The 10,977-nt window shown below is 50.2% G+C and overlaps 2 protein-coding genes across 2 annotated transcripts in view; both read left to right on the forward strand.

The window, feature by feature from the left end:
- Positions 1-5,236, forward strand: part of hrh2b (histamine receptor H2b) — a 7,422-nt gene extending 2,186 nt beyond the window's left edge. Inside the window, exons 2-3 of the mRNA XM_056594937.1 lie at positions 3,311-4,551; positions 4,673-5,236. Of these exons, the coding sequence (XP_056450912.1) occupies positions 3,931-4,551; positions 4,673-5,236 (1,185 nt within the window). The 5' untranslated portion in view covers positions 3,311-3,930. The remainder of the gene's footprint in view (positions 1-3,310; positions 4,552-4,672) is intronic.
- Positions 5,237-7,224: 1,988 nt separating this feature from the next.
- LOC130386164 (nucleophosmin-like) overlaps positions 7,225-10,977 on the forward strand; it is a 6,758-nt gene continuing 3,005 nt past the window's right edge. Inside the window, exon 1 of the mRNA XM_056594938.1 lies at positions 7,225-7,272. Within this exon, the coding sequence (XP_056450913.1) occupies positions 7,225-7,272 (48 nt within the window). The remainder of the gene's footprint in view (positions 7,273-10,977) is intronic.

Here is a 10,977-nt window from a genome sequence, read left to right on the forward strand (position 1 = left end):
CCTTGATTAAAGAATGGCGTCCTCGTGTGCATCTTTAATGGCCTCTCTCAGGCACGTGGATGTGTTGAGAGATAACACTGTGTCATGTAAGTTATTAATGCCGGTTTGGGTGTTTGTGTGTCTGTGTGTACGTGTGTGTGCGTATGTGCGTGTGTGTGTGTGTGTGTGTCTGTCTGTCTATCCGTCCGTGTGTATTGTGTGTCTAGATGCACAGGATAGTGTTGAGGCGAGGAGGTTTGACTTTGAGCAGAAAGGTTCCGGGTTCAATCCCCGGCGTCCGCAGCCTAACCTGTAGGCCCCCTTGATGCCCCTTTGATGCCCCCTGACCCTTGACCCTTAGCTTCTCCTGGACCAGAAGTGTCTGAGTTGCTGCTCTCTTTTTGGAGGACTTCCCAATGTCTGCTCTACCTCAGTAGTACTGCAGTGTTGGAGTACAATAGTACTGGGGTACTGCAGCACTACAGATCTATAGTACTCCAGTACTACAGATCTATAGTACTGCAGTACTATAGATCTGTAGTACTGGAGTACTGGACTGCAGGACTATAGATCTGTAGTACTGGAGTACTGGACTGCAGGACTATAGATCTGTAGTACTGGAGTACTGGACTGCAGGACTATAGATCTGTAGTACTGGAGTACTGGACTGCAGGACTATAGACCTGTAGTACTGGAGTACTGGACTGCAGGACTATAGACCTGTAGTACTGGAGTACTGGACTGCAGGACTATAGATCTGTAGTACTGGAGTACTGGACTGCAGGACTATAGACCTGTAGTACTGGAGTACTGGACTGCAGGACTATAGATCTGTAGTACTGGAGTACTGGACTGCAGGACTATAGATCTGTAGTACTGGAGTACTGGACTGCAGGACTATAGACCTGTAGTACTGGAGTACTGGACTGCAGGACTATAGACCTGTAGTACTGGAGTACTGGACTGCAGGACTATAGATCTGTAGTACTGGAGTACTGGACTGCAGGACTATAGATCTGTAGTACTGGAGTACTGGACTGCAGGACTATAGACCTGTAGACCAGTAGACCTCCTGACCCCTAGACCTGTAGATCAGTCCACCAGGATACTGGACAACCCTCGGCCCTCACTGGGTTGTTCATTAGGTTTTCCTCTCCCTCTGGAATCCCAGTAATCCTCAGCGGTTACACCACGCGCGCCTCCAACACAACCGCCTTGTTTGTGCTCCTAGAGGGAATTACTCATAACCTTGTTGGTCCAAACTCAAGATTATCATTATCTTCTTCAGCAGAGGCTTATCTCCAAAGGTTTTCTTTGATACAGGGAGGGAGGGTAAGAGTCCGGAACTCTCTTTGGCAGAGCCCGACGAAATGTATACGTGGAAACAGTTAAGAGCCGAAGTGGAGTTGATGCATTATCATTGAACGTTTCAAGAGAAGATATTCAATCATCCCACTCAAACTAATCTATTAAATATGGAAAGAATCATGGTTTGTCATACTTCAGTTCAATTAATTACATTTTATTTGTATCGCCCTTTATCACAAGTCCAGTCTCAAAAGGCTTAGTGGGCTGTATATTTATGACCCCCCCCCCCCCCCCCCCCACGTTGACCCTGGCGAGAAACAGAGAAAGAGAAACTCCCTTAATTAGCGAGGATGAAATCTTGAGAAGGAACACAGAGTGGGGGATCCCTCCTTCCAGAGTTATCCGGAGTGCAACGGGTGGCATGATTCACATACTTGTATGTATGTATATGTATATATATATATCATATTTTGACCAGCCTATAGCCTTCCACTTCACCATCTACTCTTAAAGTATGGTGATATGGTGAATAGATCTGGTTGAATTTGACGTGGAAGTCACCTCAGGGTTGTGACTTTATTCCATTCTCTGTGTCACAAAGACAAACTCCTGTGTAGAATTTCATGTCATTTTGAAAATACAAACAACTATTTATCTGCTATCCGTGAAAGAGACGAGTGTGTCGCTCGACTCCTTACCACTGGGGTACTGGTGGGTTAGGGTTGGGGTACTGGTTGACTACGGAGACCGGGCTTCGAACCCAGAACCCTTGGGCGGGGAGAAACACCGCTAGCCCGTTGGCTCCACCCTGGACGGACCCGCTCCTCCTCCTCCTCCTCCTCCTCCTCCTCCTCCTCCTCCTCCTCCTCCTCCTCCTCCTCCTGCTCCAGCCCTCCTACGTCACGCGGTCGCTCTAACGTTTCCTTCGGCCTCAGAGGAATATATTCTGCTCCGCTTAGAGGGCCCGATAATACGATTGGGGATCTGAATCTCATCTAATGTGATTATCACTCTCTATCACTATCATTACCTCTCAGAGCCCCATCCGTCCTGACCATGGGGGGGGGGGGGGGTGCGGGGGGTAATGGGGAAACTCATCTGGCAGCCGTGGTAAAACTCAATCTAGATGCGATCCATTCACATCAGACCTCTATAGAGGAAGTGAAAAGGTCAAGAAACACACTGAGCACACTCCGTTCAAACACATCGACATACGGTCCCAGACATGAGTCACCCGGCATGTGTGTGTGTGTGTGTGTGTGTGTGTGTGTGTGTGTGTGTGTGTGTGTGTGTGTGTGTGTGTGTGTGTGTGTGTGTGTGTGTGTGTGTGTGTGTGTGTGTGATGTTGAAATAGCTTAGAATGGCTAAACAACGTCACAGCTGGTGGTGAAATAGGGGTCCTTAAACACTCAAAGCTCATGACCATACATATCCAGATCTAGATCTATATCTATTTATATATCCACTTGATATGTTGCTGCTGTTCGAATTAACTACTTTGTTATCATTCTTTTTAATCTTTATAATTTTTATGCATTTACATTTAAGACATTTAGCAGAAGCTTTCATCCAACGTGACTTACAATAAGTACATTTGTCATAAGAAGTGGAACAATATATCACTGTTGGTATTGTAAAGATGTTCATAGAATCAAGTGCCAGTACTAACAATCACTAGGTTAACCCATTCCCCGTATACAGCAGTGATAGCTAGCTAATGCACATTCCACACAATTAAGTACTATAAATAAATACAACATACAGTAAGTGCGTACATTAAGTGTGTACATTGAGTGCCAGGACGTACAACATACAATAGTGGGAGGGGGGTACTGGATGGCTATGCAGAGTCTAGGTGAACTCTGAACAGGTGAGTTTTGAGTATGCATGTGTCTTATCAACAGACTCAGAATCTGGAGGGATACAAATAATCTACAAGGGTAATGTTTACAGGAACAACTAAAGTCAAGTTGTTGGAGTCATTCATTGATACACATGTACATTAAACATCATGTCCCACCAGGTCATTGGGTGAATGTTCACTCCGACAGCGACAGAGAACAATACAGATGGGCCCGAGAGGACATCTGTCTGAACTCCACCAGGAACCCAAGACCTTGATGTCTCTTACTTTGAAATCTCAGTACTGACCTGTCAAAGAGGAGTTTTAAGAGGAGATACTGAGGTATTAGAAGAGGAAATCCAGAGATGACCAGCTGCTCTGATGAAGAACAAGGACCTCAGGTGTTTGGAGCTCTCCTGTAGCGACGGTGCTTTGAAGGAAGTAGTGGAGGTTATTCTTTCCTCAGAACATCTGGACCTTGGGCTACACGTGGATACCCCGAGAGTACGGCCTGCTGTTACCGAGCAAGGACTGGTATGTAGCTGAGCTGAGTCGAACATGAAGCTGCAGACTCTGTGACCTTCTGAGAACCTGCCAACGGCCGCATGCACTTCCAGTGCGATCAGCAGAGAGACCCACTGCGCTGCTGGCTCCGACGCTTGGCAGTGCATTGGCGTTAACCCGTGGTAACCGTGGAAACCGTGGAGACCGTGGAGAGCAGTCGATCAGGTCCCGTCAGCGGCGACATCGCGGGCTCCTCGGCCCCTGATGAAGAAGCTCCGACGGGGGGGGGAGACACCATGATCTCCAGCGTCCTCCGCTGGCTCGTGCTGGTGTCCTTCATCGGGCTGACGGTGGGCGGGAACCTGCTGGTGTGTCTGGCCGTGCTGCTGAGCCGACGGCTGCGCCGCCGCGCCAACTGCTTCGTGATCTCCCTGGCCGTCACCGACCTGCTACTGGGGCTGCTGGTGATGCCGCTGTCCGCCTCCCTGGAGCTGCGGGCGGGCGGATGGCCGCTGGGCGGGGCTCTGTGCAACCTCTACATCTCCGTGGACGTCATGCTGTGCACGGCGTCCATCCTCACGCTGCTGGCCGTCAGCGTGGACCGCTACCTGGCCATCTCGCTGCCGCTGGGCTACCACCGCCGCGTGACGCCCTGCCGCGTGGCGCTGGCCCTCGCCGCCATCTGGACCACGTCGCTGACCGTGTCCTTCTTGCCGATCCACCTGGGCTGGAACACGGTCGACTACAGCGTGCAGCACGCCGACTGGGGCGTGGGCACCGCCCAGCAGGGGGTGCGCTACTGCCACTACGAGTGGAACAACAAATACGTGCTGCTCAACGCCTTCGGCACCTTCTACCTGCCGCTGGTGCTCATGTGTGGCATGTACCTGCTCATCTTCAGGGTGGCCCGCGAGCAGGTGAGCCCTCGGGGGGGGCATCACATCCTCTTCCTTATGACGTCACATCCTCTTCCACTATGACCTCATCCTCTTCCTCTGACATCACATCCTCTTCCCCCACTTCCTCCCCCTCCCCCAGGTGCGCCGTATCCGAGCGGCCACGCCCTCCTTCTCCAGCGCGGCCTCGGTGGCGGCGTCGCTGCGCGAGCACAAGGCCACGGTGACGCTGGCGTCGGTGCTGGGCGCCTTCGTCGTGTGCTGGTTCCCCTACTTCACCTTCTTCACCTGCATGGGGCTGCGGGCGGACATGACCCCGCCCACGGCGTTGCACTCCGTGGTGCTGTGGCTCGGCTACTTCAACTCCGTGCTCAACCCCATCCTCTACCCCGCGCTCAACCGCGACTTCCGCCGTGCCTACAGCCAGCTGCTGCGCTGCCGGCCGGACGGGCGCCGCTGCCGAGGGGGGCCGGGGGGCTGCTGCCGGGGGGGCTGCTGCTGTGGGTGGGCGTGGTGGCGACGCCCGTCCAAGCCCCGGCCGCCCGCCGCCCACCACCGCCGGGTGTCGCTGGGGAACGGGCACGCCGCCGCCACCGCCGCCGACGACCGGACGGGCGTGGAGACGGGCGTCGCGGTCGTCAAGGAAACGGCGCCGGCGGGGAACGGAGGACTGGAGCCACAGGAGGCCCCCGCCCCCGAAGATTAGGACCGGGGGTCTGCCCCCTGGGGGGTCAGGGTTAGGACCGGGGGTCTGCCCCCTGGGGGTGTCAGGGTTAGGACCGGGGGTCTGCCCACTGGGGGTGGCAGGGTTAGGACCGGGGGTCTGCCCTCTGGGGGGGTGTGTCTTCCTACAGGGGGGGGTCAGGGTTAGGACCAGGGGTCTTCCTACTGGGGTGCCAGGGTTAGGACAAAGGGTCTACACCCTGGGGGGGTCAGGGTTAGGACCAGGGGTCTTCCTACTGGGGGGGGTCAGGGTGAGGGAGCAGACGTTCCTACTGGGGGGGTCAGGGTGAGGGAGCAGACGTTCCTACTGGGGGGGTCAGGGTGAGGGAGCAGACGTTCCACTGGGGGGGGGTCATCTCGTCCTTTTCAGACGGCTCTGTGATGTTCTGTGGACGTTGAGATGTTTGAATTACTCAAGACTTCCTGCAGGAGAATCCAGCCCAGATAAAACACAACCCAGAGGAATATGTTTTGCTATTCGAGTTCTGAGTCATTTGATGTCGTTTTGAAGATAATCTCTGACGTTGTCTTCTGGCATCACAAAAGACACGTTTCGGTGGGAGAGAAACTGTCAAACCGGATAAACTTTTACAGACAACTGTGCTCAGCTCTGACTATAATCCATATGGACAGCTGTGTGCCCAACCGCGTGTCCACGGCCTGCCAACGTCGGCACGCCATCACACCTTTTTTTTAAATGTCCATTTGTACCTCCTACGAGCAGCGTTCATTTACCTAGACCAAGTGTTTCTCCTCAGCTATGGTTGTTGCCAACGTGTGTCCAACGAGACACCGGTGGTCCCTGCTGTAACTCCTGACCACAAAACTCCTTGGGATAACGTCATTCCTTTTGCAACATTAACTTTGAAGTCATAATTCAACCTCACGTCTGTCACTTATCTCACTGCCATGCGTTGTCGCTATCTAAATCCTCATGTCGCCGTGTTGTTTACATAGCAATCACGCGATAATCGCAGGACCAGCCTGCACACACCGGCTCATGGAGTTCGTTGTTGTGGCCATTTTCCACTAGACAGAGGCTGTGTTGACTCTGGCTTTATTGCTTGGCCTCTACGTCACACGCTCCACTTGTTGTTCTGACAGGAACGTCAAATGTCTTTCGGTTCCCTTCGGGAACGCTGTCAATAAAGTGGGCGGTTGATGAGCTATGCTGTGATGAGAGAGAGGAACAATTGTAGCGTGAACTGTAGTCAGTGGATTACACAACAATCATGTACGTTTGTTACAACACAAGGTATTACGGGAGTGCCTTCCACCTCCCAACACTCGGTTTTCATCTGACCTCAGACCTCCCACATTTACGTTCCTTGTTCTCCTCAGAGAGGCGTCTGTGGGTTACCTCAGCTTACAGGAGCGGTGAACTAATGAGGGTTCAACAGGGTTCTGCAGCGGAGAGACTCAGGCCGGGCGGACGGCGAGTCAGGGCTGATCATTGCCCGGGTCTAATCCCAAGAGACGCCAGCCGTTAAACGTTTGCAGAAGCCTCCCTCTGTACACCACCTTCCTGGTGAATGAGTCGCCAGACGGCCGCGGCTGCTGGACAGACAACAGACGTGTGGGATAAGCTGCTGTTGGAAATCCTGTTTTGTATAAAAAAACATGAGCCACATCTGAAGACAGACACGTAATAAACAGCAGCCTCATCACAGGCATTTCTCTCTGTGTCTTTCTCTCCTTTCTTAAATATTTGCTTTTTGCATTTTCCTTTTGCACTGAATTGTTATAAATAGCCCAACAATAGAAAAAGTGTGTGTGGGTGTTGGCTTGTGTAAGCAGCCTCACCTGGCCCAAGGCAGACTGATTAGACTAGACTAGACTAAAAGGGTGAGGCTGCACACCTGTTGCCCATTTAGCAATCATGGTTAAACCCGCCATCACCGCACGCACACGCAGGGAGATCTCCTGCATGGCACCACATTACCCTGCTGCTGGGTATCGTTATACTCTGCAATGAACTGCTCCAACAGCACCCCCGTGCGGCCTGGTTTGGAGGAGTCCGTAAAAGCCCCCTAGGTTGAGGGTAGCATGTACATTGCTACAGTCTTAAGATAATACGTATATTTGAGTACCTAGAAAAGCGCTTTATAAATCAAATATGATTATTATTATTATTATTATTATTATTATTATTATTATTATTATTATTATTATCATTATTATTATTATATAAGATGGATGAAGTATTCACAGATTGTAAAGAAAAAAAGCAAAATATGTTATTTCATGCGTGTGAAGTACTCGTTTACTGCCAGCAGGCGGCAGTAGCAGGTCGTTTTCGGTCTACCTGTCTTCGAATAAAGAAAAGCCTTCCGTGATTCTCCTTTACGCCTCGTGGTCTTCTTCCGGCTAATTTCCCCAGTGTTCGACCCTCCTCACAACAAATGCAAGCGTACGGCTACGCACCAAGCAATGATGAAAAAGTGTCTAGTGGCTCACACACATTCATGTGGTATTAAGAAATATGGTGTGTGTGTGTGTGTGTGTGTGTGTGTGTGTGTGTGTGTGTGTGTGTGTGTGTGTGTGTGTGTGTGTGTGTGTGTGTGTGTGTGTGTGTGTGTGTGTGTGTGTGTGTGTGTGCGTGTGTGTGTGTGTGTATGCATGCATTTGTATCTCCAATTCCTAGTCTTCTCCATCTCGTCTGCTCCTCCTCCTCCCTGGGGGGTCCCGGTCCACAGTAGACCAGGTCTCCCTGGGGGGTCCCGGTCCGGGTAGACCAGGTCTCCCTGGGGGGTCCCGGTCCACAGTAGACCAGGTCTCCCTGGGGGGTCGCGATCCGGGTAGACCAGGTCTCCCCGGAGGGGTCCCGGTCCACAGTAGACCAGGTCTCCCTGGGGGGTCCCGGTCCGGGTAGACCAGGTCTCCCTGGGGGGTCCCTCAGTCCTCAGCTCCTCGTGGTTCTTAGCCCCCAGCTGCTCCTCTCCCCCTGCGTGACGGCGGCTCCCTGAAGTCTTGGAGCTCGGCCACCTGGCTGCGTGTGGCGTTTCTTTCGCGGCAGCGCATCTGCAAAAGTTACGTGATTGAATCTAAATGGAGTTCCTGTCGATAGATCCGGCAGATAGATATCCCATAATATCCCTTAATACCCGGCAGTAGCCTCCTGGAACAGAGACGGACAGAGCAGCCAGGAGATGAATCTTCTCACTTTCTCTTCAGTAGAACTGGCGTTTTATGAAGTCTAACTGCGCTGCGGGATCGTCTATTGCTTGGAGAGGATGTTCGACTCCCAGCCGAAAGGTTCAGGGTTCGAATCCCAATGTCAGCAGTCTACCTGTAGACGCCCTTGAGCAAAGTTTCCCGCTATATAAAACCTCCTTCAGGTTCATTAGCGGTCTGTGTCATCTAACCACCGCAATGTTAACTAACGTCTCTACAGTATGAAATCCACAAAAGGACTTTCCTGTTTTCCTCTTCCAGAACGTAAACAACCCTTTCTCTTCTGGAATCGGTGCGTCAGTAAGTACATTAAAAATAACGCAATACAAGTACTTTACAAAATGTCTTCCCACAAAAGAGCAAAGTGCTGTATTCCTGTGGTTGACCTTTATGGCAGGTTGGCTCGTTAAATGCTCTCAGGCAGAATCTGCACAACAGAGTGATTCTGACCCGTTGTGTCTAATGGACGTTTGAGTGGAGCGAGGGTCCAGACAGGTGCTGTCCTCTGATGACCTCCACCTGAATCCACTCCACAAAGCATTTGCTAAACAGTGAATAGTAAGCAATCTAATCCATGGATCGATGGAGGAGAACATAAGCTTGTTGTAGCGTCGCTCTCATTGGACATCAGCGCTTGAAGAAGTGCTTCGGATCGACTGAGTCCGTCTCAATTTCTTTCTCTTTTACAGCTAAACCTTTGATCTCCTCAAAGGTTTTTTTAAATCCTCAAAATCTATGGAATTGTGTGCGATCAATTATTCATATGAAGACACTGAATCTGAGAGATCTGTTCTGCTTCAGAGGAGTTTTTGTAACTTTATTTCCACGGGCGCCAGTCGATGCTCTGCTCTTGGACCGGTTCCTCGCGGTGAGCCTCTTATAAATACCCATCCACCCCGCTTTTGGCTGCCTTTTCCAACTCTGAGCTTCTTCGGAAATGTGGCTCTACCGCTCTCTCCTCCTACACTCGGGCTCCACAAATAGTCACGACAACACAGCACAGCCCACCAGGTCGCTTGTAGCAGGACATTAATTACTCCAGTATTACAAACCCGCTCCAACACCTTACCTCCCACTGAAACACGACCGCAAAGAAGACCACAGCAGTGCAAGGCTCTGTGCGTCCGTTTGTATGCCAATGCGCGCCCGCGCGCGCGCGTGTGTGTGTGTGTATACGTGTGTGTGTGCGTGTGCGTGTGCGCGTGCGTGTGTGTGTGTATATGTGTGTGTGTGTGCGTGTGTGTGTGTGTGTGTGTGTGTATATGTGTGTGTGCGTGTGCGTGTGCGTGTGTGTGTGTGGATGTGTTTGTGTGTGTGCGTGTTTGTGTGTGTGTGTGTGCAACCCGGTATCACGCCAAGGCGTAAAATAGATACGTTTGTCCACATCGCAAGGCGTGTTCAGGGTCACGCTTTGCCTGACCAAAGCGTGACCCTGAACACGCGTCCTTCTCCATTCGAAATGAATGGGGGAATAGCACCAACAGGGGGCGATACGTTCTCCTAGCATTTGGTGAAATTGTTACGTAGCCATATTAATCGTTATTATCTGAATGGGAAATGCAATATTTTAGGACAGATACACCATTAAACTCGTTTCTAATGACATTTCTAGCGAGAAATTTACATTTTCCCTCGCATAATCTTCTGTCAGTGAATGTGTATGATCTTTATTAATCTTTATTATCTGAATGGGAAATGCTATATTTTAGGATCGATTCACCGTTAAACGTGTTTCTAATAACATTTCTAGCGAGAAATATACTTTACTTGGATAATCTTAATCTTTAATGATATTGTAATAACCACAGGGGAGGTATTGAGCGAAGTAAGCTTGATAGCAGGTTTATTGGATTCCACAATCGGACAGGCAGGCACAGCTCCACCGGAAAACAACCAAAACTCCCGCCCGGAAGGAAACCCCCGGAACCCCCTCTCAGAAGGCCCGCCTTTTCATCCCAAACCCTGTGACGTGAAACACGTTTATCTGAGAGCCAACCCAAAAATCCTTAAATAGTTTAACCACATTAAGAAAAATACATTCGTTAATTTTTTTTATTAGTGACGCCACAAGTTTTGCACATTATCCAAACAGAATACCTGAAATGTTGATATTTCAGCCCTTTCAGCTTAAAACAAGATAAAATGACAACCTAACAAGAGTGAAAAGTTTGGGTTAGGTGACCTATAGTTCAAAGATGTGGTCAGGTAGACTAAATAAAAGTGTATTCCCAATTGCTCCAGGACATTCGTGTAATTTACTTGGGAGCTCTCCCTCAAGCCTAGAGAGACATCAGTGTTGAACCACCAACTGAAAGGGTATTTGCCATTAGTATGAGTGACAACATTTCATGGCTATTAATTTAGTTCATTATATTTAGCCGATTTGAATAGACTTTTCTAGCAGGTGAGGCTGTCAAATAACCAAATATGGAGCAACTGCAAAAAGTAAATTTGCAGCATGACCAAATTATACAAAAAGTATAGGAACTGTTCTAGCAGATACGTTTTAGAAGTCTCTTTTGATAGGCAGGGAATAATTGTCTTTGTCAC

Source organism: Gadus chalcogrammus, chromosome 7 (assembly GCF_026213295.1).
Source record: "Gadus chalcogrammus isolate NIFS_2021 chromosome 7, NIFS_Gcha_1.0, whole genome shotgun sequence".
NCBI lineage: Eukaryota > Metazoa > Chordata > Actinopteri > Gadiformes > Gadidae > Gadus > Gadus chalcogrammus.